This window comes from Anopheles funestus, chromosome 3RL, assembly GCF_943734845.2.
Source record: "Anopheles funestus chromosome 3RL, idAnoFuneDA-416_04, whole genome shotgun sequence".
Taxonomy (NCBI): Eukaryota; Metazoa; Arthropoda; class Insecta; order Diptera; family Culicidae; genus Anopheles; species Anopheles funestus.
The window spans coordinates 63,949,313-63,974,616 of record NC_064599.1 but is presented as its reverse complement, the minus strand read 5'-3'; the positions used below and the strand labels follow the sequence as shown (position 1 = coordinate 63,974,616).

Here is a 25,304-nt window from a genome sequence, read left to right as displayed (position 1 = left end):
GTGAAGGATCTTAGACGATCGCATCACGATCTACCGTTCTGCACGAGTATCCTATGGCCGGCTATATTTTACGGTTCGGGAGGTATTCTCTTACTGCTGGTCATGACTGCTGGCATTGTGTGCTGGAAGAAGCACAAGCAAATCATACAGCTACGTCGTCAGTCTTGTGCCGAGTGTGAGTATCCTTCGCAAGAGTTGGAGCAAACCGAGGTGGAGCGGAATGTAACATCCGCTAAAACGATTGCCATCATGCATGGTGCGATTATTTAGATTAGTGAATATGATGCAGTTATTCAAAATTTGTTAAGTATTTTTATATCTTTACGTGATCGCAATTTATTACTTCAGAGTTTATAGAGATAAGATTAATAGTACCCATTACTTGCATCTTTCAAGCATTTAATTTATAACGAATTTTAGCACTAGTAATTTGAATAAATTGCCTCTATGTTTTTTGGAACTTTCTTTTTCCGATTCTACAAGTTGCCTCAAGAATTCAATCAATCAATGAGAAATAGATTACATCTTGCTGTTACATTCAACACACTGCGCATCCATTCGCGGCAGTTGTTTTAATGTGGCGTAAGTACATTTCCCTATCCATGTCGTACGATCGCGCGTACTCGCACAAATGTTTATCCTACAACGGTTTGGTGTAGGTCTCTGTCTGAGGAGAAGATTTCAGCCGTCGATCGTCGTTGGTGTGTAGTGTGGCGAACGGCACCGTCCCTTCGGCACCTTTCCGTTTGCACCCTTTCTCCCCTCCCGCTCCCCCAGTACGTTAGTAGTAGTTCGTTGTTGTTGTAGTTGTGGCAAAAAAAAGAGGTGCACAGATCCGACGGCAGAGATCGCGCGAAACGTAGAAAAATGGAAGAATCCCAGCAGTTGGACTTCAGTCTGTATCCACCTTCGACCAGTCAGAGACGTTCCAGTCTCTGTCGCGTGCGCGTTTGTGCACCTTTTATTTTTATTTTTTCCTTCGTCGACATTCGCTGTTTTTCTGTGTTATAAGTTTCTGGCTTAAAAAAGATTACACAAAAAAGCAGCATAAAGGAAAGGAAACATATCATGGCGAACTAGTTTATCGGTGCTGAAGCGCTCTTCACAGTTTTGGGCCGCTAGTGAATGTTGCGTTTGCGTGCGCATACATGCTTATTTCTGTCGTGTGATGATAAGTAGACGCAAGAAAAATTACGCATAACAAACATAGTGTCAGTGAAGGAGAGCGCAATTTACTAAACAAACTACACTGTCAAATACTATACTGTGCTTTTAATTTTGTGTTTGTGTTTATTACGCCCAATCGATGAGGAAATATTGTCCATCCGGTTGTCGTATTGTGTGAAGCGAGGAAATAAACAGAATTGGACATTTCCCGACCGCTTGAGTGCAGTGTTGCGTGGAAGAAGAAACAGCCTGATTGCGAGAACCAGCGTGCTTCCGTGTTAGTTTCTGCAGGTTTGATAGTTTTGGGCGATTTGCTGAGGGCAGTAGTTAGTGATCAGTTGTGAAGATCGAACCGCCAAAGTAGGTTAAACAGTTCAAAAAGTAGTGATCGTCTATAAGCTTCCGCTAAGAAGATCGTGTGAGTGATCGTGTTATCTGAAAGAAAGCTTAGCATACAATAGTAAAATGCGTGAGGAAGATTTAATTCTTGCCCGGGCCATCGTTGCCCAGCAGCAGCAGCAGCAGCAGGATGTATCGCCGGGTGCATCGCCGGCTCCATTGCGCCGAACGCTGGTAACCAATCTGCAGGACAAAACAAAACAGTTTCGGTAAGTTGACAACGTTTTGCACGGTTTTCTTATTTTTGATTAAACCTGGTAAATATGAAAGTGAGCGCGATACGAAACGATGTTCCGGCATCTGTTTCACACTTTCCTGCTAATGGCGCTTGATATTGTAAGTAGGACGCTATATGAGAGTAACTATGTGTACTATAGCATTCAAAACTCTTTTGGAAACTAAAAAAGTTTGATTGTGATATAGCACGTTTTTCATGATCTTTTCATATACGTCAATATACGACGCACATGGTTCCGCGGTTTGGTGGAGTACATTTCATGGAAATGTTTTTTCCCATTATTCAAATACTAACCAACGATTTATGGCAGGGGTAAAAAAGCCTAATTAAACTGAACCTAATCTAACCTGGTCCAGTGATCCGGTTCGAATGTCTCGAGCTAATGAATGATCGAGTGGGAAGAAATATTTACTGATGCTTTGTTTAACTTTTCCCAGCGCATTATGTTGTGGTGATGAAACAAGACAAAAAACAACTCTTTAACTGCCCGGATTTGTGATGCGTAGTGGAGTTGACTCCGTGTGTGGCTATAGTCTCTCCCTTGTGAGAAGTCGACGCTTCCGTCAGCCATTATTTCGTGGTTGTTGAATTTCTTTATGACACACCGCATCCGGTATATCATAATTAATATGAATCGTTCACCTTCACAGTCAGCGGAATGTCAGCAATTCGGTTATGATTTTAATGTTAAGCTGACAGAGCTGTTGTTTGTAATATCTTCTAGACAAGTTTTTAGCGCGTTCGTTGGTGTAACCATACTAGAATGTCAAGGATTCTTGATAGTAGTCATCGTGAGAATAAATGCAATTATTTTCCATGGTGTGTAATTCCCATGGAAAGAGATAGTTTGTTAGAGTGATCGCTTTATTCTTAACTTTTGGTGAATATTGAAAAAATAAAGTTTAAACAATGTGTTCACAACCTAAACGATTTAAATCCTCACTAACTATGAATCGATCATGAGGCGGATTTGTAGTTTAATTACTACAGTCAAAAAGATTCTCCAATGTCCATCGTAAGACAGACACTGTGCCTGGTTAAGTGGATTAGAATAATTTGATGCAAATGAATTCACCTTTTTTATTGATCTACACCTGGGACACACTACTTGATGCAGCGATCGTACACTTTTCCACATCAATTCCTTTATGAAGCCCATTAGACGAACGAAGCATACACGTTTAGTGTCGATCACGTATTTATCTTTGATCTCAACCCATCATACAAAACGGTTTTACTTCGATTCAAACGCTTCGTGCTTCTTGGTGACCTTTGCCATATTTCATAAATCGTTTGGATAATTGTTTCGATAACATGACTTAAATATTGTCTTGTATTAATTTTTTTTTACTATTCTCCTTTCAACCGAACATAATTGACAACCTGGTCGAGAAAAAGCGTCTCGTTCGAGATCGATACCATACCTCACGAACGATGTGATCAATATGAGCGAAACGATCGCCATTTATCTAGTTCCATATCCGTTTTCGGCCCTATTCCAGTTCAATGAGCAATGATTTATGAGTTGTATGTTTCGTTGCATTTCTACAACAATTGACATTGATCCATTCAGTAATGCTTGTAAGCCGTGCAGCTGGAGTACACCTTTTTTTTCCTCCTTCGTCAATGGAGTTGAGTAGATTCATTCATAATGCTGGGTGAAAAAAGTGACCTCCTCAAATGGAAGGGGAACACCAACTCCAAAAAGATGGCGCGCTGGGTGAGGTTGTGCCGGTTCTCTGCTTCTTTTTTTTTTGCTAGCCGCGGCTTAAGCAGCTAGCTGTGGGAATTCCGGACTAGCAACGGACCTTGGAATGACTGTTTTAAGAACTATTTTTACGCTTATTGTTATGCAAAGCTTGGAAGCTCATCCAAATGGTAGGGAATTCCTTCCGTACATTCGTTCTAGAGTTTCTTGATCAATGGGGGTTTTTACTGTTCTTATCTAAAGTATTTTTGAAATCTTTTTTATTATATTACACAAATTTTGGAACACCTCCACACACCGCAGCACTGTGACCTTTGCACGCATGCCGCTGGATTAAGAGCGTTCGAGAAGAGGGGATAGAGTGGCTATATTTATCTTACCTACGCCGGATCGTATGTGCGATCGCACATGATCACATCACACCTGGGAGAGGTTTGGCTGACTGGTCTTGAAACTACCTTGAAACGTTGAAGTCAGCATGTTGTTCAATATGTGGTTAGGGATGTTGTTTTTTTTTTTGTTCGCCGTTTACCACCTCACTCAGACAGCCGCCGTATGGTGCGTTAAGTTTTTGCTAGCAACATAAAAAAAAATAAAATGCTGGATGAATCGAAGGTGTGTACAGCGTGTTTTTTTTTGTTTGAACTTGAATTTTTTGGCTGTTGCTCTCCTGAGACAAACCAAGCATTACAAGTGGCGATACGCGCGCAGTCTCAATGTACTGCGTAAGGATTGTTGCATTTTTTTCTGGTTGTTGCTGTTGCCTCTTGGTGCTTGCGGTAGTTGGCAAGGTTAATGTTTCGTACGAAATAAGTCTTAACACTAAATATGGTTCGTCGAACGTTTGCGTGCGTGTATGGTTCGAGCCATTCATTATCCGGTCCGGAGAATGGTTGAAATGTTTGACCAAGTAGGGTGTAATTTCTGGTAATAAGTCATCAATCAGGACCAAATTTATTAAATTTTAATTGGCTCCGATCATTGGTACCGTTCCGATGGTGTTGTTATAAAGATGAAAAGCAAATTGTTTACGATGGAGAAGTATTCATAAAGATGCTAATGTTGTCGTTTAAATTACTTTGCTGGGATTTTATTTAAAGGGTTGTTGTATATTTTGTAATGTACATATATTGCCTGGTTCGTAGATATACGAGTAGTAATATTTATAAGTTAATAGTTAAGGGTACAATGCAGTCTTCGAACTGCCACGATAAGTGTACTAACAGAAAACTTATTAATTTTAGATAGTTTATGTGGAATTCCGTCTTAACTATTTCAATTTTAATGAAAAATTTCCAAGGCATGTCAGAATTACAAAACGCGTATAAGATTTTAGGCAGAATTTTAAGCAAAGCTTTTAAAGTTTTAACATTTCATAAATCTGTTATTTATTTAACGGATTTTTAACACGCTGATCGTCGTCCAAAGAGAAGAATTGGTAAAGAAAGCGCGCCAATAGCGTACCTGGCGGCCATCTTTGAACATAATTTTAAATTTTCTCTCACAGCAGATTGACAGTTGCTTGTACTTTTTCATAAAATTTTCAATTTCTCGTTTAAAAAAATAATTTATGAATTTTTAAAACAAAAATTCGTATTTCAACAAAAAACAAATGAATCACGATTAAAAAAGTATTTTTTTTCGTTTTACGGAAAAAATAAATATACAATGTGTAACCATGCTCACCTTGGCTCTAGCAACTTTGGTTGAAATTCAGTTCCTTCGAACTGTCAAAAAGAGGGTTGCAAAAGAAAAGAAAAACATTGCGTAGATATGGTGTTTTGGCAAACGCAAATAACGGAATCTGGCTGCTGGTTGCTGCGGATGGGTTTTCACAACTGAGCAAGCACGAAGAAAAACGTGGCAGTATCAGAATGCAGTTGCACATCGTTAATTTTCCCAGGTAGGGTGGATGATTGGTCATTATCCACCGGTGTTGTGTACGACATTGGCCGGTAGGTGTGCAAATCCCATCCCAAAACGTACACAGGATGTGTACGCCGCGTGCTGTAGGGAAAATTTTCGGCCAGCTAGTGTAACATCTGATCGTTTTCATCATCATCATCATCATTGGCGTCATTGTGTTGGTGTGTACGGGGTAGCCAGTGTTAAAACTTTCACCGCATCCGCATTCTATTGGTCTGTGGTGCGTTTGGCGTTTTGTGTGTAAAAGGTTGTGTGTGTGTCGTGTGACAATTTCGTTTGCATCCCTAAGTGCATGCTGTGTATCGGCATTTGTCGAGGAAAAATCCATTCTATTGCTACATCGTCGATCGTGTACGATCGTTTCACGTACGGATCTGTTAGATACATCCCGTAACGGGCTAGTGCGCAGAAAACGCAAAGAAGCAAATCGTGTATCGGTTCAAGTGCAACATGCGGTATTAGATAATATGAGGATAGTACGACGAGATTAGTTAAAACGAGTGTTACGATTTACGTATGCCGTATGCCGTACGGGAGAAAGGATCGTCGCAAGTATGGTTCCGATGCTGTTTAGCTAGAACTATCATCCTTCCAAACGAGCTATGCTGAAGAATTCAAGGAAAATCGTCAAAATCTCATCGCATTTCTACTGCTCAAACACAACCGCAGCAAGCGGGAGAAAGTTGGTCTACCGTCGTCACCATACGCGCACAGCTGACACTACTGACAGCGACGTCATTGGTTGGCTAGCTGCTGCTGCAAAAACAAAACAAAAACAAACTTTTGCTCCCCCTTCACGCAGCATCAGCAGTGCGACCACATACTTTCGGGACGGTAAACAAGATGCAACTGTGCTGTGATTGTGTTCGTGTTTGTTGAACGTTCGTCGCCACCGTGCTTGGATAGTCCCAACGGAGGGTGGTGTAACGCCCGCAAATTGTTTTGCTTGGATTCGCTGTCCCTTCTGGCGTTGCCACATCGACGGTGGAAATAGGCGGAAAAATGAACGGTAACGGAGCGTGTTCGACGCCGGAGGAGACGGCAGAAACGCGCGAAGCACTGCACGAATGGTGAGCTTATACTGATGTGTACTAAGAATTTATTGGGAAAATGGAACGTCCGTGAACAGAACAGGTTTTTAAGCAGTAATAAGTTAAGAAGAAATGGTTGTACCAGTAAGGAATGATTCATTATTATGTTTTTAATATTTGTTGTAAATTCCTTTCTTTTTACTTGGGTTTCTTAACACAACCGTTGTCGATCTTGTCCTGTGATCTTATCCTAAACTACAACTGTGCATTGGAGGCATATGGACCAGACAAGATTTGAACCCTTAACCCTCGTCTCGTCTATTGAATTCATACATGTCTGATAGGTAGTTGGAACAATATCATTTCCTGAAAGCGTTAGTTTAAATTTCAATTTTCAAGCCTTAAGAAATTTTCAACCTTTTAATTTTTTTTTGTTATTTTATATTATTTTTTTTACTTAAAGCATTATTTGAGTGAAAAGAAACTTATTTCAACCAATTCGCATTAAAATAAATCAATTTTTAAAATTTTGCTAAATTATTAAAAAAAAGGTAAGGCTATTATAGCCTTAGAAAATTTTCAAATTTTTTTAATTATTTTATTTTTTTTATAATTTTGTTTCTTTTTTTTATTTAAAGCAGTATTTGACTGAAAAGAAACCTATTTCAACCAATTGGCATTAAAATAAATCAATTTATAAAATTTTGCTAAATTACTCAAAAAAAGCTAAGGCTATAGGTTTAAGAAATTTTCACATTTTAGAATTTTTTTTTATTATTTTTTATTCTTTTTTTATTTAAAGCATTATTTGAGTGAAAAGAAACTTATTTCAATAACTTCGCATTAAAATACATCAATTTATCAGCCTTAGGAGCAGTGGCGGATCAAGCTTCTCAGATCATTTCATCGGTATGATAATGGATAAATTGTCCCGCTAAATATCTGAGATAACTTTAACACTTCTCGCCCCATTTGGGTTTGTATCCGCATTCGAGTCTATTCGAGAGTTCCGGGAGTTCCGATTTTCAGCGGGCCACCATTCGGTAACAGTTCGCTGCCTTCAGCATTTCGTTGTGCTTTTTGTTGTTCATCTTCGCTTCGCCTACATCCGGTGGCTGCACTGTTTCGATGCAGTTCCGGACGATGTTCCGTTGTTTGCTGCACTCTCGCGCACCGTTGGGAACTGGGATGGTGCGATGGCACGCTGGCACGTTGGCTACAACCTGTGTATAACATACGATGATGCAATGCCGCGTGCATGCCGCCTATTATCCGTGTGCAGATAGATTAAAAATCAGCCGAATGTATCGAACCTTCAGACGGATGGGAAAGATGGGGGTGTGGAAATGAAGAAAAGCTAAACTATCAACAATAAACTTCAAACCCCGGTGCTTTACATTAGCCTGGATTGTTGGTTGTTTTTGAGCCGCTTTCGTACAAATCGTTCATCGGTGCAAAATAAATTGGGCACGGTTGTTGGTGCTCGCGGTGGCAAAGTTGCTTAACAAACTGATCATGGTACGTAATCGGCATATTATGTAGCATTGCTGTTAAAAAATAAATTATATCTTTCTTGTAATTGATTTGCGATCCATTTTAGAGAGCGGGGAATTAAAGCGAACTTCCAGATTCGCTTAACAATTGAATAATAATTTTTGAAAAGATCGTTGTTTTTGTAGTATCATTCGACTATCATTACTGTCCTTCAAAGAAGATGGCCACTGGGTACACGTGTCGACAGTAGAGTGGTTGTGGTTTGTATTAATAATGAATTATGCGAACTCATCCACCACGAGTCCGATCTAAGAACGATTGGATGGAATAAATGGGTCAATCGATAGTGAAGTCGATGTGTTCCTGTACCAATTATTTCGTGCTCTATTTCATAGTCTGTCATGTCACTTTTTACGTCCGTGAATAGTGATTTGGAAAATGGACTACATGCAATTTCTCGTTGTAATCCGACAAATCTAGAGATGTATATTTTATATGACCCTGCTGTGTCTATAACTATGGTATAATTTAATTGAAAAGTGACTGAATATCAAATAATATTCTTCTCAAAAAAAATTTTGTACAACAAAATTTGGCAAAAAAGTGTCGAATGTTTATCTTAAATCTCTTACGCTGTATTGTTTTTTTTTTGCATAAAAAATACGCCAGTACAAAATAAAACAGTATATTTGAACAACTGTTCCTCTGTTTGCCGGAAGGTTTTGCATATTTCGGGCCATCTGTTGTTCTGTAGGCCATATCGCATACACTGAAGGTTTAACGCGCGTTTAGTCAAGTAAAGCGTATTGGGGGTTTATGCTAAGGGATGGGTGGCAATGATGATTCAACAGTGTTTATCCACACTCTCGTTGTATGGGGTGGCCAGATTGACCGGCAGTACTACCACTTACAAATGGACAGGCTTTTTGCACTAATCCATACATGAATGGCACTATGCTGATATTAGAAAGGTTTATGGAAAATATTTATTGTTTTTAGACAAACTGGAATTTACGATATATCCCAAAGAAGGTGTCATGCATGATTTTGCAAGTAAATTTTTGACAAGTTCTTTTGATTTATTTTTGTATTGTTTGAGAATAGTTTTTTTCTCTTTCTTATGATCACTTAGTTTTAAAAAGTAACGATTAGTTTAGATATAAAAGACTTCAACGCGCGAACAAAGCTGCTCTTCGCTTGACAGCTACTGTTTGAAGTTTTCTTTTAAGATATCAACTTGTTAAACTCGTTCCAAAATGCTTTTTAATATAAATAATAGAAAAAAACGAGTTACATTTTTATGCTTGATTTCTCCAAATTCAATGCTCATTTTTGGAAATCAATTTATCAGCTTGTGATTAATCCAAATTTGTCCATTATATTAAATCTTAAATTAAATCTTTCACGATCGCTATAAATGAAGCATTAACTAAAAAAAACTAAAAACTCACATAGACTTTTATTTTTTGTTGCAAATTTTCAAAACCAATTTATGATAAATAATTTTTAAAACATGTAATTTTGAAGGTTAAACTACATCCGATCGAAATTGTATTTCATTCGATCGTTCGTTTTAAACAGCAAATGTGGAAATTTTATTATTTTTCGTCCTTCCGCTGAACCATAGTGCCTTGTCGTTGTATCGTAGTTGAACAATAGTGTAACGCCCGTTGACGCACAGGAAAGGGAAAAACGCCAATGGGTATGATTGCGGTGGAGGTGACTGCGTGATTGATACCATTAATTGTACGAAGCGGTGGAACGACGGGAAAGGGGAAGGACAGGTAGGCCGAGTATGCAAGGTGCGCTTGAAGCCATCAGCGACGGGTTGAAACGCACTCACTCTGGCACACGTGGTACCCGGGGACCGGGTTTTGGGACACTCGTGCGAACGAGACGGATCGTCGTACATTATGCGTCGTTATGGGGTGTGAGTGGCTGCTTTTTTTTTGCGCGCGCGCTTGTTTCTTTCATTTCTGGCCACCGTCAGCGCCCGTTCACAGTCAGGCGAACGCAGTCAGCCGATCGTCGCAGTCATCGCGAGATCGTTCCACGGAAAGGGTGCCGCCGTACGGCCGTTCCAAGGAAACCGTTGCAACGCGCGGGTTTCGATTTTTTTTAGTACACGGGATAATGGTGTGTTTTGTGTTTTCCCTTCCCTACGGTTGGGAATGATATCACGAGTGAAGTGCGTCTGGGTTGTCTGGGAATTATGAGAGTTTCAATGGAAGTATGTGTAAACGGTTTAGTAAAGTTTGTAACCAACGGTGTATCAGTTAGTGCACAAAAGAAACTATAAACAGTTGTTGTCACCAGAAGAACAGTCAATGGTTAAACGTGTTTTAGTACACAACTATCTTACTCATGAGCGGGAAGCATTTAAGTGAAGTTATAGGGAGAATTGGAGTTAGTTTACTAAACTCTGTTTATTGTTGTTCTGTGACTGTGTTTTATATTTCAGTTTATTTAAATGTTTATAATCTTATCTAACTTGTTTGCCTTCCAACACCATCCAGTAGCAGTTTGATAAACAGCAAAACTGATAAGATTTGCGACTTTCAACATCGAATGCATGAACCATTGCCAAAAGACCTGACCCAGTCAGCTGGTAAAACAACAAACAACTTCAACTTCGTTTATGTAAGCCGATACGGCGTTGGCCTAGATCCTAAAAATTCCAACCAAACAGACCTTGCGTTTAGGCAACGGTGGAGTGAAGCTATTCCGGGGATACGGCGACTAGTAGTTGGGTACTACTAGCTGTTTGGTTCCCATAGCGCGAATTTGGGCCCGAATTGAGTTCGTTGACACAATAAGGGGGCTGTTTTTGTTGCTTCTCTCCAAAGCACCATGTCCTGACCGTTTGACGTCTGGAGTACTGGTAGCGTGACGGAACTGTTTACACGCCGATGACGCCATGAACCAATGTTTTTAGTACATCGATCGATAGCAAATGTGGGTTAGAGGTTATCTTTTTTTCCGAGACATTTTCCAAACAACAATCAAGACTAGACACTTGGGCTCTATTTATAGCTGTCGGGCGTTAGAATTCGAATGCGACGGTTTCCATTTCGTTAATTACGGCATTGTCATTTCCCGGTGTTTAAGGTTGATTATACAGTGATGTCATGAGCGAGGCGTCAAATTCCTGGAGCGAAACACTTACCGTCGACGACGTTACCTGTTGTAATTTGTGGAATGTGTATGTCCCTTTCGAAGACGGGTTTTCGGATGGCGGTTGGAAAGATGTGAGTCGCACCGACGCAACGCATTCCACATTCCTGCACGCTTTCCAGACGATGACGTCTTAGCCGGGGTTTGTGGCTTGCGGCCAAGCGACCAACAAATGGCAATCGTTCATCATCCATTTTGCCTTTCGGGCATGTAAGGTTGCGCTCGTTGCCGTGGCAATATTAAGATATTTTAATGGGGTCGGTCTGGACAGTTTGACTTTTTCTTTCAATAGAAAGGCCACACATCAACCGCCTGTGGTCACGGTTTTTTTTTTCTCATGTTCACATGGATAAAGGGTATGTGTTTTGCCGCGTGTGTGGCGGTGGTTTATTGCAAGTGGTTACGCAAAAATACACACCAAAGCCACTCTAGATGAGAGTGAGAGCGGCTTTTGGCCCCATTGATGGCGTCTCGGTATGCGTTTTTTAGGACCATTTGGGTCTATTGGGGGGGTGGTTGTGAGATGAAACTGTATCGCATTTTTTTTTCGTGCTAGTTCTTGCAATCAAACAGATGAAGGGATTGGTAGACCAACAGGGAGGAGAGCGACATTATTATTGTTTTTTTACGGGTAGGAGAATGCACAGGGCGCCTTAGTTGTTTAACGCCACAGCGTCATTGCTTGTATATTTACAAACAAAATTGTTGCATTTGTGCGCCGTGTGCCAATGCATGCATGAACGAATGATCAGAATTCAAGTGGCAATATCGAAATAAATTATAACGATTCGTAATAGTGTAATCTTTCAATTACAAAAATGCATTTCCAAGACCTTATTTATGACATGTTATTCCGTGTCTAAAAAGAATACTGGCAAACACACAGGTAGCAGCAAACTGGGACACACATTGACTTTCTCAGAATCCTTGGTGGATGTTTCTCCGATGTTTTCCCTTTGTTTGATCAAACCTTCTTGTTATGTCTTGAGCAGAAGAAAAAAATAGTGAATTGTTTCTACAGGTAATTCCACTCTTCGTTACATCATGTAACAAAGACATTTGTGTGCAGGAGCAATTTGTGTCCAGATTTTTCTAAACTATAATTGTGTACGAACCAATTATTACCAATTGTTCTACCAGAGTCTGTGTCATTATTCTGCCTCGAGCTGAACGTGCTATTACCAGCTCGGTTGCTATTTAAATACCTTCGTATTATCTCAAATTATCCCGCATAATGTATGCAACAGTTGTGTTGCATGTAACAAAGTAAAGGTAGAATTTGTGTTTTTACACACAGTTACCAACAAGATGCTTCTGTAGGGGTGGATTAGAGTCAGTAGAGAATCATTAATTAAGGAATGATTGTTTCAATGTATCTCTGTAGATGTCAGGCACGTTGGATAGCTAGTATTATTTTATTCTTGAGATAATTTGCAGTATTGTTTCTTTAGTTTGCTTCACTCTTTAAAAAACGAAGAATTTTTATTTTCAATGAAGAAATCATAGAATACAACCTTCAGCGTTTTATCCGCAAGTGGTTGAAGCATGCTGCAAATAAAGTCGCAACAATAACGAGTAAAGCCAACTCTTCCGCAGTGTGTTTGGAAGATCGGATCTTTGGTGTCAATGTGGCTCGATGTCACGGTTAAGCGAATGGCTGGGCCATGGACTCATGCCCCATGCTCAAGGCCAAACCGACCGTTGATTGCAGCGTGTTGATTGATCGTCATCCAACATCATCCGATCGCTATCCGATCGCGCATCAAGCCCCCACTGTATCCATTCGTGCGTCCATCCTTGAGAGACTGCTTGAGTGGCTAATAGAATCTTGCGATCGTTCCGTTCCGTTGATCGGTTTGGCAAGGTTTATCCGTTAGGGTGTGCCTGAGAGAGTGAGAGAGATCGCACGAGATGTATAGAGAGTGAGAAGAGAAGCTGAAACGGAAGAAGGAGGCCCCGGTTTCTATTGGTTTTGTGGTTGACGGAACCCACGAAAGATGGAATCGACAACGGAAGATGTATTTGTGTGTTTGTAGGTGCCATGTTTTACCCTTCCCCTTCCCCGTGGCTGATAATCGTGTGCGGTAAGGGGATTGTGTTTGAGTTTTTTACGTAATCTACGGTCTGCCCTTGGCTAAAGCTCGCTGTGGGACCATCGTACAAGGCGCAAACGAATGTACGAAGGTGGCGAAGATACTGCGCCACCAACAGTGAGCACCCTGTGGACATCTTTGTTGCCGTAGAAAGTTGCTTTCAAAGTCTCATCTGTGACCTTTGATCGCACGATGTCTCGATTAGAGATGAGAATAACAACTCATTTTAGTGAGTCAACACAGAGTGAATGAGTCGTTATTAGGAGTCAGCTCATTTAACGACTCATTTCGGAGTCATAAAAAAATCAGGCATAAACGTATAAGTTAAGGTTCGGTCATTTTACTCACTCATGGTTGATGCTACTTTGTTGAAATAAGTTTCTTTTCACTCAAATAACGCTTCAAATAAAAAATAGAATAAAAAATAATCAAAAAATTTAAAAAACTCAAAAAACTTGAAAATTTCCTAAGGCTATAGCCTTAGATTTTTTTTGAGTAATTTTGCAAAATTTTAAAAATGGATTTATTTTAATGCCAATTGGTTGAAATAAGTTTCTTTTCACTCAAATAATGCTTTAAGTAAAAAAAAGAATAAAAAATAATAAAAAAATAAAAAAACGGTTCAGCTCACTATCTCACTCTTACTCACTTTGGACATCTCTAGTCTCGATGCCTTTGATGGCTTTGGTAATAAGGGTTTGGAGTGCAATCGATTGAGTAGCGTAAAAAACGTATTTGTATTTTACAACATATTAGAAGAACGGTAAACATTTGCTTACGGAATTAGTGTATAGTTTTTTTCGGTTCTTTTGGTTTGGGCAAACACCAAAAACCAAAACTCCGCGCAGCTGGTTATTTGGACAAGATACATTTCGAGTGTCTGCCCATTCGGACCACAAAAGTATGGAGATAAATTCGTTTGCTTCTCTGGCAAATAGTCATTAGTCTAATAAACAGTGTGATTTTCGGCCGAAAATCGCTTCGTGAGAAAACTCATTTCTGACTTATCATTCCAAAAAATCACTAACCGGCTGTCCAGAATTCTGAATTTAATGAATTACAGAAGGATTGTTTCGTGCCAGATGTTTGCCTTTTCATGGTAAATTTTGTGTTGGTATTTATCTTCCTTTTGCTTCCAGTTTCTGGTGTGTTCTTGGTGAGCGGAGGAACTCGTCATAAGATCAATGTTCTGAGGTGGGCTATTTATTAGGAAGGTCAACAGTGTCTCCATTTGTCGGGGCTTAGAAATAATCGGGCTATATAAATTAAACCGATTCGCCACTCTTTTGGAAAGTGTTTTTAAACTATTTCCCTAGATTGCAGTTGCGCGTGTTAATGAATTCCCAATGGTCACAGCAAGACCTTCAGTATTTCAAATGGTTAGTGTATGGTGTGCACTACCTGATTGCAATAGCAGCAGAGGTCATTGTGCTGTTGGGGTGCTAAGCGATGCCGAAATTTGGTTGACCTTCCTCCTTTTGCGTGGGCACTGAGCCGTAAGCTGCGAATATAACCGGCAGCAACTTCAATTTCTGCGTAACATGGTAACTGGAGTAGGGGATTCGATGGCCATCGGAGTGTTTGTTTACACTGTTTGTTCGATGTTTTGCAAACCGTTTGAACACATTCGCCTATCTTTTGGGGACAACGTTTGCTGGTGATCAGTATAGGATCGAATAGTTGCACAGACAGATCCCACCGCGAATGATCTCTACTGCGCCACATCACAATCCGATCACTCGATCACGATTTAACGATTTGTAATCTTTTCGTACGAAACACGACGACGAAACGTTGAGCTGATGTAACGCCTTTTTTTCTCTCTGTTTCGGAGAGATAGTGCTGGAGTCAGGTCAAGGTGTATGCCAGGGCCACACGACTCATCGATCCGTTTGCATGCTGTACGATCGTGTGCACTGCAACAAACATAACAGCGGAATGTCACGCAAGGTTAGCACTGTTTGCAGGTTGAAGGATCCTGGATCGTGTAATACCGGTACACACTCACTCTCCAGTGAGTTTGTGGTGTGTTTTCCCGTTTGTGTCGTGCGCGTGATTTGATTAACTGATAGGTAGTTGCACTTACGCCGCAATCTTAAAAGTCATCGTGACACTGTTTTTTCCTGATTTGTATGAATGGAGGTGAAAATTGGAGAAGGTTCTGAGTGTGTAGAAAAGTCTCAAGATAAAAACCAGACAGCTGACGAGAAGAAAGGGTGTTTGACAGTATGTACGTCGTCAATTCTCAAGCGGCTTCCGTCACGTCAGGGGCACTACAGAGCCAACGTCACTCTTATCAGTGCTTTGTTGTAGTGACTTGGGTTATTTCTGCGGTCATATTGCGCTGTGCATGGTGGGCAACTCGTGAGAGGTGATAACAACTTCTGTCTGGTGACGTAACGGTGATATGTGCGGTCCGATTGATTTGATTAGCGAGTATTTTGTTCAGTTGAAAATCAGCTCATCAGTGGGAAAGATGTACTAATCTGGTCGTGAAACTCGCGCATTTAACCGTTTGTGCCTATGTGATACTTGCGACAAAAACTGTATATTCAACGCAAATAGAATACGTTCTGTGTATTCCTAGAGTACAGTGTGTCCAGAGTGGCGTTGAAGTTGTTGCGTGCACTCCTTCCTAATTCTTGGTGTATTCCTCATTCCTCTTTCAGTGAGCGTACCTTTCGCGCGGTGTGGTATTCCTTCCATGTGGCAAAAACACTCGAAGAATTAATTAGGCATTAGACTGCCATTAATAAAGGCAGGAGGCCTATTCGGTGCATATGGACACTAACTGTCTGCGGTGTGGTGTGTGTTCTTTTGTTTGCAATTCTATTTTCAAACGCGTGCAATCGCAACACGGCGAAGCGTTTGAATCGGCACCTCGGAGTTAATCCCTCAGCTATTATGCTCCAAACCAAAGGCCACATTTTGTGCATGTTTGTTTGTGTGTGTGTTGTGTGTACGCATTTGCCGATATGAGTTGGTGAATGGTGCCGTAAGCGCGTATCAAAGTGCCCAGTGATCGACTAGAATCGAAGAATATTGCGTGAAAGGAGGGAGCATTGTGGTGGTGCATAACTTTGCGTTGTGTGTGCGCTATCTGTAGTAACTTCTGCTTTGTTAAAACAAAACAGAAAAAAAATTGGAGGCTCCAACCACAGCATGGCTTACCTTTCCGATGTGGATCTCGCAACGCTACACAAGTCACGCCTCGAAGAGCGCGTACAATATCGGCTCTCAGCAATGTGGACGCATGCTGCGGAACAGAGTCGGGAACAATCGCTCGCAGTGTCGTCATCAACAGCGTCGCCACCGGCAATGTTTGGTGATCGTGAAACGGCAAACTACAGGGCGGCCAGTACGGCGTCCACAGACCGAACCTCTGTAGATGGTACGGCACGTCTCGAAACGCACCCAAAACCTAGTGATATAGTGAACAATAACGTGGCGGAACGTAGCCCAAAAGAATCGAGTGTTTTGGGCAGTGGCACTTCGCTTGCTAAGAGAAGTTCTTTTGAACAGAAGCTCACTACAATGGAACGACCGCTCCATCAACAACAGTTACTGCAGCAGCAGTACAACTTCAACGGTCATGTGATACGCCCTAGGATAAGAAGTAGTAACAGCATGTCCAGCAGCAGCTCGACGGCATCCAACTATCATCATCAGCATCATGCGAGCAGCAGCAGTAGCGGAGGTGGCGGCAAGCACGTCGAGTGGAGTGATGACGATCACCTGCACGACGATGGATACTTCTCGTCCGACACTCGCCGAAGAAGGTCCGGTACATGGCCGTAAGTGGTTGCGCACTACCCAACCTAACCTTACAAATTGCCCCGACGCTCTCGTGTGTAGTGACGTTGAATACGACACCTGCTAGGAAGATCGTACCATGATCATGTGTAGAACGATGTATGACGAAGATGTGTTAACAGACGCATAGTCTGATCTTTAAAATTTTCACTTGTGGTTTTCTTTTATAATGCTGGCTAACTTTGGGTTTTGGAATTTGAATGCTTCCATAATTCACGGTTATTCTGAAAATGTCATATGAAGTTTTGCTAAAGATCTACTATCGGAACGATATCCGCTAGATAGTTCCAAACGAATGGTTGACCTCAGTAACCTTTAGTTCTATGGATTAATTCTAGCTTACTGAGGGTAAATTCAAAAAGGGTTTTTGATTCGGTTCGGTAGGTGCGTTGTGACATAGCTTTAAACGAGTGTAGATATTCCCAGCAAATTCTGGAAGGTAGCGATCAGTAACAAAAGGGGGAAATGATAATGACATGTAACTTCTTTTTAAACCAATTCCAAACTGACGTCTACCACCTATCGGTTAGTAGCGAACGGTTTATCGTCCCGATAAGGTTGTGACTCCGTGCTGTGAGTCGTGCCAAGGTCCACTTTCAACTAACCAGTCCGAAGTGAGTGTTTACATCAGCAAGGATTTTGGGCACATGGAAAAGCGCATGGGCTTAAACAGAGTTTCGGGTTTTGTCTAAATCGCAGGAAAGTTTTCATTTTCCATGAGTCAAAGTAAGGCTTGTGATGACTGTTTGAATAGCGAACTGATTCGTAACAATGAGCAGCCAGTTCTCATCAATTTATCGAAGTGCGAAATCTTATCTTACATTTGACAGTTTGAGAGGCGTCATGCAGTACTTGTGAGGATTTTCCTGCTTTGTTAATTTTTTCTTCTTCTGGAGGTTTTACCTCTAAATTTGCTACAGGTACAAATAGGTGGACTTAGCTGTACGCTACTATTAGTTTTAGTTCGTGCTCTCTGTGCTGATGATGTGTTGTATCTAGTGTCTAAAACAATTCCCAGCTGTGTCCGACCTGGTATAATTGTAATACAAAATGGTTCACGTTGGAACTGTTTTCAAATAGTGATTGCTTAAAGGAAAAGTACAACATACCCAAGATTGATTGAAGCGACTTGTTTATTATTGAAAAGTGTCTCATTACTATGCCACGAACCCTAATTTAATTCGAAGGCATTCGCCCAGTAAGCAGAGGGCATGATGACTTAACACATTCAACGATCAGTTTGTTGTGAAGTGTTGTTTTTGCTACTGAAGCGTAATGGAATGTGTGCGTGTTTGGGTAATGGACAATCGTTATTGCTAATCATGATTGTAAATAATGGTTAATTTATCAGCACCATTTCAACGTGTAGTGTTGATTCTTTAAATAAAAAGTGTGCTCTTAGTGTTTTGTGACACATTTTTGTGGTTATTTAAAGTTGCTAAAGTTGTATTAAAAACTTCCCCCGCGTATTCTTTGCGTGAATGATGTTCATTCTGTCGGTTGTTCAAGGTGGTGAACTTCTTGTGCGAATGTACATCAAAAGCAAAGCAAAAAAAAAAGGGAAAGTCTGTCCCTCGGTGGATTTTGGTCTGTAGAGGTTGGTCCGCAACTCGTTCGTTCGTCATACTAAGCCAAGTAATGACCATAAATGTGTGTATCCACAGGGAGGTTGGTTTAAAAGTGTTGCCACTTTAAGTTATTTAAAACTTGTTTAACTTCTAGCCACTTCATATTAAGTTCATTTGGTTTTAAATTTGGGTTTTAAACCATTTCAAAAGTTTGTTATTTAGTCATGTTTTTCTTTATCTTTAATTTCATTACGGTTGAACTACCCTGTAGAGTGCGACACAGCATCTTTTCGAGTCTGGTCGTCCCTGACAGTAGTTTGCCCCTAAAACGATCGTCGTCATCGTCCGGTACACGCGCGACACGGCTCCGATTAAATTATGTACGATCGATCGTTTCGACCGTACGAATACAGATGCATACACGTCTACAATTAAATTAACCTGTCCAGTTGACGGTCCGTTCTTCCAGACGGTACGTCGCAGCCGGCCGATTTTTGTGTTTGTACAAAAATTGTAAATTATTTAACACCTACAACTCATTTAAAAGTCAAATCAATATTTACGATTTACGATGAAAAAATTAACAATTTTTTTTTTATTCATAAAGTAATTTAGCAAAAACGTAATAAATGTCAAAAAAAGAGTTATGCTTGTTATTGATGAATGACTCTGCATAAAAAAAACATTATTTAAACACATAGTATTGGACGACAGTGTCCATTTGTGGACACACCTGCTGGAAAGCAATGGAGCACTGTGGCCCAGCATCTTCTTGCCAACCAAATATAAGCGTGTGTGCGTGCGATCGTACCCTTGTCGCGGTGTGACCGTGTGCTGATTACTTGTTTTCAGCTTTTTGATCCTTCACCCGACGGTTTTCGAACGAGCGCATGTGCGATCGTGTGTCAGTAGTCCCGCGAGGAGACACGCGAGTTGAGGTGTCGAAGTGTTTGGGATCTCCTTAGTGCACGGTTCCACTTCACAGTGTCGGTTCAGTTTGGTCCGGTCGATCTCTAAAACAAGCGTCGAGTTTAGAGTGATTTTGATAGATTTTATGGCTTAAATCCACCTGATGGATTATCGCAGCGACTAGCTCTTTGTGTAGTATAGTATTGATCGTTGAACCGTCCGGTACGTAGACGGTTGTTGCAGTAGGACGCGAAAAAAAAAGAAACGAATCTCCACTATGGCTGAGATGCACGAAAATGATGATTTTATGGCCGATTTGGTGCGGTTCAATCATCCACTGGCGGGTCTTCATCAGCACCATCATCATCCGAATCATCACAATCACCATCATGCGTATAGTGGCCTGCAGCAGCAGCAGCAGCAGCAGCAAAACAATCATCGCCAGCATAATGGCTTTTCGGCAAAGGAAGGTACTACCGGTGCTACTGGGTACGCTAATGCCAATGGTAGTAGCACCGTTCATTCCCCATCGGCCGAGGACGATATTCAAGCGGACGAGGATCAGTTACTGCTTTGGCGTCCGAAGAGGTCAGTTTGGGTACGGAGTTTTGCACAAGTTTTAACCCAACCAAACAATCGTTGGTGAATGATATGATAGCCCTCGTTCAAGGATAGGCGTCCTCGTCAGGTTAAAACCAAGCGGTCGCGAATGCTGTGAGAAGATGCCCTTTTTTGGAGCCTGTTGCGATCGAAGATCAGGAAGGTGTCGCTTATTACGTCAGGCACAACCGTTCTAAGAACCCTCGTGTCTCGTACGGTGCGCGACAAAGGGTGCCTACTACAAGGCTATGACGCAAAACCCGTGTGGATGCAAACGCCGACAGTATGCTGGAGTGTTTCTCAGCGTGCGAAAAAAAATCGTACGTTGACGTTAAGACTTGAGGCGCTTAAACGGATTGAAGGTTTTTTTTTTAGATTCTGATTTTCCATCCGTAGATATATATATGACCTGTCGCCCGAGCCGTGAACGGGGAAGCGAGATAACGAAAATGGGGTTTGATTGTTGGGGAGAGCGACGATACTATGGCCAGATGTGATGGGAAGGTTTAATCGCGATACGCTTTATTGTGTGGTTGATTTTTTTCCCCAAATCCTCAACGGAAACAATGGATAGAAAGAAGCTGTCTGAAGACGATCGTGAGATGATCAACGATCACTAGTGCGAATGGATAAAAAAATCGAAAAGATGCTAAAACCGTGTGCGCTGTGGAGCAGGTGATCGAATTGAGCATGAACCGAGAACACACGAGGGTGAACGCAAAACTTGTCCGCCCTGACAATTTCACTAATCGTTTCGAGGAGGTAAAATAATGACCCGGTCTGAAGGTGGCACAGTTGGTGCCCAACCTGCAGCAATGTGGGTGCATAATTGTGCGGATACGACGAATGTGCGATGGGAAGTAGGAACGCTGGTTTGTTGCGAAGGGAAGGAAGGTTTTTTTTCGCTGTGGGCATAAGTGAAACAAGAGATCGAAAGGGAGTGAACACGCGAGGTACGCGATCGGTTTATTTGCGGTTGGTCAGGGTTGTTTTTAACGATAAGGGCCACAACAATAATAATTAACTTCAATTAAAGTTTCTTTGATTTAATTTACTGTCTTGTGTGGTGTGGATTGCAATTATGGTTGTTTTAATTGAATTTTTTTTACTTACGTATGTTGATTATGAATATTATTGTTTACGATGTTTGTGTGTCTTTTTTGTTGCGTTAATTAATTATAATAATTGTGGTACGATTTCAAGACGATACAAATATTATGATTATGCTCTGGCAAGCAAACAAAATCGATTTACATGTTGCGTGTGAAGTGATTAAAAGTGAAGCAAATTGGTTAAGGAGTTCGTTGTCTGGAGTTCGTTTTTTTAAATGATATTTGTTGTAACGGTGTAACGTTTCCAATAACGCAAAGAATAATGGAAGGAAGTTCTTTATTACACTTTACATTCGTGTGTCCGTGAACAATATTGAACTGAAAGAAGTATACGTTTAGAACATTGTTTAGGTTAACCGTACAATGTAACAAAAGCGCACTTCGTTCGATGCTAAATAGGAAGAAGCACTTTGGCAAAGGAAACACGCAATTATTCAAACTGATATGAGTTTGCTTTGGTGTAGTGTGCGATAAGGGCGCTCGGATGGCGAACCGATGTCTACTAATAATATTTTGCATGGAACTATCTGTTTGAATTCTCTTTTTCAAACAACAATCTTCCTTACCATCATTTTTTCTAGATGGTACTGTACTGTTTTGTTACTACAATTATTTATGAATTTGTCTCATTTGACATAAAATGTTTCTTTTTTATTTATTTATTTGCACAACTACGTCTTCTTAAATTTGTTTATACTAGAAATTAGAAGCTTGAAATGTCTTTAAACTAAATTTTATTTTACATTATATTTTCAGGCGAACACGAAGTTTGAATGCACCGTCCCCGTTTCAACAATTTGGACCATGCGGTCGAATTATGAAAAACTCGGCGATGGTGATGTAAGTATACTTAACAAACTCCACATATAATCGAAGATTATCTTCTCATTATCTGTTCTTTTTCTCTCTCCTGGCAGGCAAATTCAGGATCCGGCTAGTCAGCGGTTAACGTGGTACAAACCACCACTGGCAGTGCTGGTCATTAAGAAGGTTCGTGACTCGAAGGTGCTACAGCCGTTCGTACAGCTGGTGGAGTGGTTAATCCACGAGAAGCATATGGTCGTCTGGGTGGAGGCCGCCATACTGGACGATGCATTGCTGACCGGTGACAAGCGCTTTACCAAGTTGCAGGACAAGCTGATCACGTTTAAGGACGGGCGTGACGATCTAACGGATAAGATCGATTTCATCATCTGTCTCGGGGGCGATGGAACGTTGCTGTATGCGTCACTTCTGTTCCAGAAGTCCGTTCCACCCGTTATGGCATTCCATCTGGGGTCGCTTGGATTCCTTACACCGTTCCAGTTCGATAACTTCCAGGAGCAGGTGACGAACGTGCTCGAGGGACATGCGGCACTTACGTTACGCAGCCGGCTGCGGTGTATTATCGTGCGCAAGGATAAAACGGAGCAGGAGATCTCCACCTTCAAATCGTCTCAGGATCCGTCGACCAACATACTGGTACGAGTGGAACGGAACACCTCACGCGGAGAGAGAATTCACGTGGCTTTAATACTGAACTTTTATTTCCAGGTGCTAAATGAAGTTGTCATCGATCGGGGACTATCGTCCTACCTAAGCAACATTGATCTGTTTCTGGACGGCAAGCACATCACTTCGGTGCAGGGCGACGGATTGATCGTGTCGACACCGACTGGCAGTACGGCCTATTCGGCTGCCGCTGGTGCCTCGATGATACATCCATCAGTGCCCGCCATTCTCGTAACGCCGATATGTCCTCATTCACTCAGCTTCCGACCCATCGTACTGCCAGCGGGAGTGGAACTGAAGGTGTGTATTGTAATACAGGGTTTTACAGTCCATTTTAAACGTCCAAACGTTCTCATTTCCGTAAAGGACTATCTCAACACTGGCACTATGATTCTCAACAAATTGCAGATCTGATTTTTTTTATTTTAAGCAAACCTTAACAGGAATGAAACATTCGAATAACATTTAAAAATCAACCATAAATCATTGAATTCAAAGCTAGGTTGTTTCTAACTGTGTAATTGATTCTTTCCGTTTCTTTTAGATTGCAATATCTCCGGACAGTCGAAACAGTTCTTGGGTATCGTTTGATGGTCGGAATCGTCAGGAGTTACTGCACGGTGACAGGTAACTATCGAAACAATAGCTTCCAAATAATTCCGCCATCAATTCGCTAATATCGCTCGGTTTTTTGTTGTTGTTACATTTTAGTCTTCATGTCACCACCTCTATTTACCCGGTGCCAAGTATATGCGCGCAGGATCAGATTGCCGATTGGTTTGATTCGTTGGCCGAATGTCTACACTGGAATGTGCGCAAGCGACAGAAGTGTCTGGACGAGCTGTCCGATCTGACCGGTTCCGGTACGGAGGACAGCGCGATCGATGATATCGTACGCGGTATGGAGAATCTCGAAAATTGATCCGTACCGCGCAGTACTGTACGCAACACAAAAGGAGCTACAAAAGATCAAATCGAAGCTATCGTACTCTGCGTCAACAAGGCAAAAGGCAAGAGTACAAAGTGATCAGAACGTAAAAGCAATCGTTACGAGGGATAGTGTTATGTGTGTGTGTTTGTGTTTGTATGATGTACGTGTGTGGATCCTTTCATGTATTTTTAGGAAGGAGTAGTAGTAGCGAAACAGAAATGTTGCGGATCTCATGCAGTGAAGTAGCAAAAAGGCGGCGCAAGGTATGTGTTTGGTTCAGGTCGAATTTCAGTGTCCTTTTAGTTATGGTTCCAAGCGATAGCTTGGAGAACTTTAAGGCCTATCTTTTTAATGCAACAGAGATGCAGTGTCCAGTAGTTTGTTGATTCGGATCGTTGTTTTGGATGAGAATGATGCTGCTGGGGGCGAGTGGGTAATCAATCCGAAGGGCAACCATTTTGTGCAGAGTGGTTTTTTTCTCATTGTATACAAAATTTTGCTTTCTACACCAATGGCGTGTTCACCAGACCAGGGAAATGTGATTGTTTCGGTAGTAAAAACGAGTGGTATTCAGTGTACGGTAAGCGAAATCTGTAAGATGTGCGAACAGTGTTTACTGTGGGTGGTTTGTTTTTGTTAAGTTTAGATGTTCTCAAGGAGAGCGTAACAATGGAAAGATACATGCTACAATAGTGTATAAGAGCTAATATTTTGAAATGCTTTGCGTACAGAAACAGAAACAAAAAGAGTAATGAAAGTTGCATACAAACAGAGAAAAAAATACCCGCTCACAACAAAAATCCCGTCGTTATAGAAAGTTGAGTTTTTGTACAAGTAGTATTTGTTCCCGGGTAGTTTTCACCAAAAAACCAGCTCAAAATCGCTCGATACTGCATAACTGTCTAACCGGCCGGTTGGGAGGCACAAATAGGAAGATAATACACTAAGGTAAAGGCAAAAGTTACCGACGTCCAGCGAAAGAACGGGCAAGAGATAAGCGGAGCGATAATGGGTGCGATATGGTTCGTAGTGATAAAACGCTTCAGATTTTTTGGTTTCGTTTGGTGGATTCCTTTCTTCTTGTTTTTTTTATAATATACCTTTGACGTTGCTAAACATTATGTAGCGACAGGGAATGATGGGAGAAAGCGTTTTGGAACAAATGTGAACAGTACACTGATAAGTGCCGGATGCGTGAGATAGGCAAAGCAAGCAAATGTAAGATCGATCAAGTGCGATGATTGATGGGTGTGAGGGTACAGGAGAAGGGAGAAGGTGGAATAAAATTCGTATTGATCCCTAGAGAATTTATAAAAAAAACTCGGTAGACGGAAAAAGACAAAAAAAAAGTGAATGAAAGAAGAAAATATATAAGTATACCTATTTAATAAATGCGAGCATAATGTGTACAATCGCAAACAAAAGCTTTTTTTCCGGAACAAGCGTTTTACAATAATCCGAATATAAGTGTATTAATATTTAAATATGCATACACCTGCGCATGATAATAGTGTCCCTGTGGGTTGGTTTTATGGGTACGAAATGGTTGCTTTTGTGACATTTAATTTTAATATCGGTATTTTGATTAGTTTTACCGGAAAACCAAAAATACATTCCAATCAAAGAAAGGTATGTAGTTTCGACGGGTTT

At 41.1% G+C, this 25,304-nt stretch overlaps 1 protein-coding gene across 8 annotated transcripts; it reads left to right on the top strand.

Annotated features, from left to right (window-relative positions):
* Positions 1 to 890: 890 nt before the first annotated feature.
* Positions 891 to 25,078, top strand: LOC125766883 (NAD kinase-like). 8 transcript variants are annotated; one of them, XM_049432969.1, is made up of 6 exons: positions 896 to 1,775; positions 21,989 to 22,072; positions 22,150 to 22,693; positions 22,766 to 23,023; positions 23,268 to 23,350; positions 23,435 to 25,078. In XM_049432969.1, the coding sequence occupies exons 1-6, from the start codon at positions 1,633 to 1,635 to the stop codon at positions 23,643 to 23,645; spliced, it is 1,323 nt and encodes a 440-aa protein (XP_049288926.1). In that variant the 5' UTR covers positions 896 to 1,632; the 3' UTR covers positions 23,646 to 25,078. The 8 variants fall into 8 exon arrangements, with proteins under 8 accessions (XP_049288925.1, XP_049288926.1, XP_049288928.1 ...); XM_049432964.1 differs by lacking the exon at positions 896 to 1,775 and adding exons at positions 9,495 to 10,193; positions 15,900 to 17,024 and having other exon boundaries at positions 22,150 to 23,023; XM_049432966.1 differs by lacking the exon at positions 896 to 1,775 and adding an exon at positions 15,688 to 17,024.
* Positions 25,079 to 25,304: the final 226 nt, after the last annotated feature.

What these genes read in the sequence shown, in the direction of transcription:
- LOC125766883 (XM_049432964.1), top strand. Translation starts at nt 16,393, where the DNA reads ATGGCTTACCTTTCCGATGTGGATCTCGCAACGCTACACAAGTCACGC. An exon ending in AGAAGGTCCGGTACATGGCC is followed by an intron (nt 17,025 to 21,988) that starts GTAAGTGGTTGC and finishes TTATATTTTCAG; the next exon opens with GCGAACACGAAGTTTGAATG. An exon ending in CAGCGGGAGTGGAACTGAAG is followed by an intron (nt 23,024 to 23,267) that starts GTGTGTATTGTA and finishes CGTTTCTTTTAG; the next exon opens with ATTGCAATATCTCCGGACAG.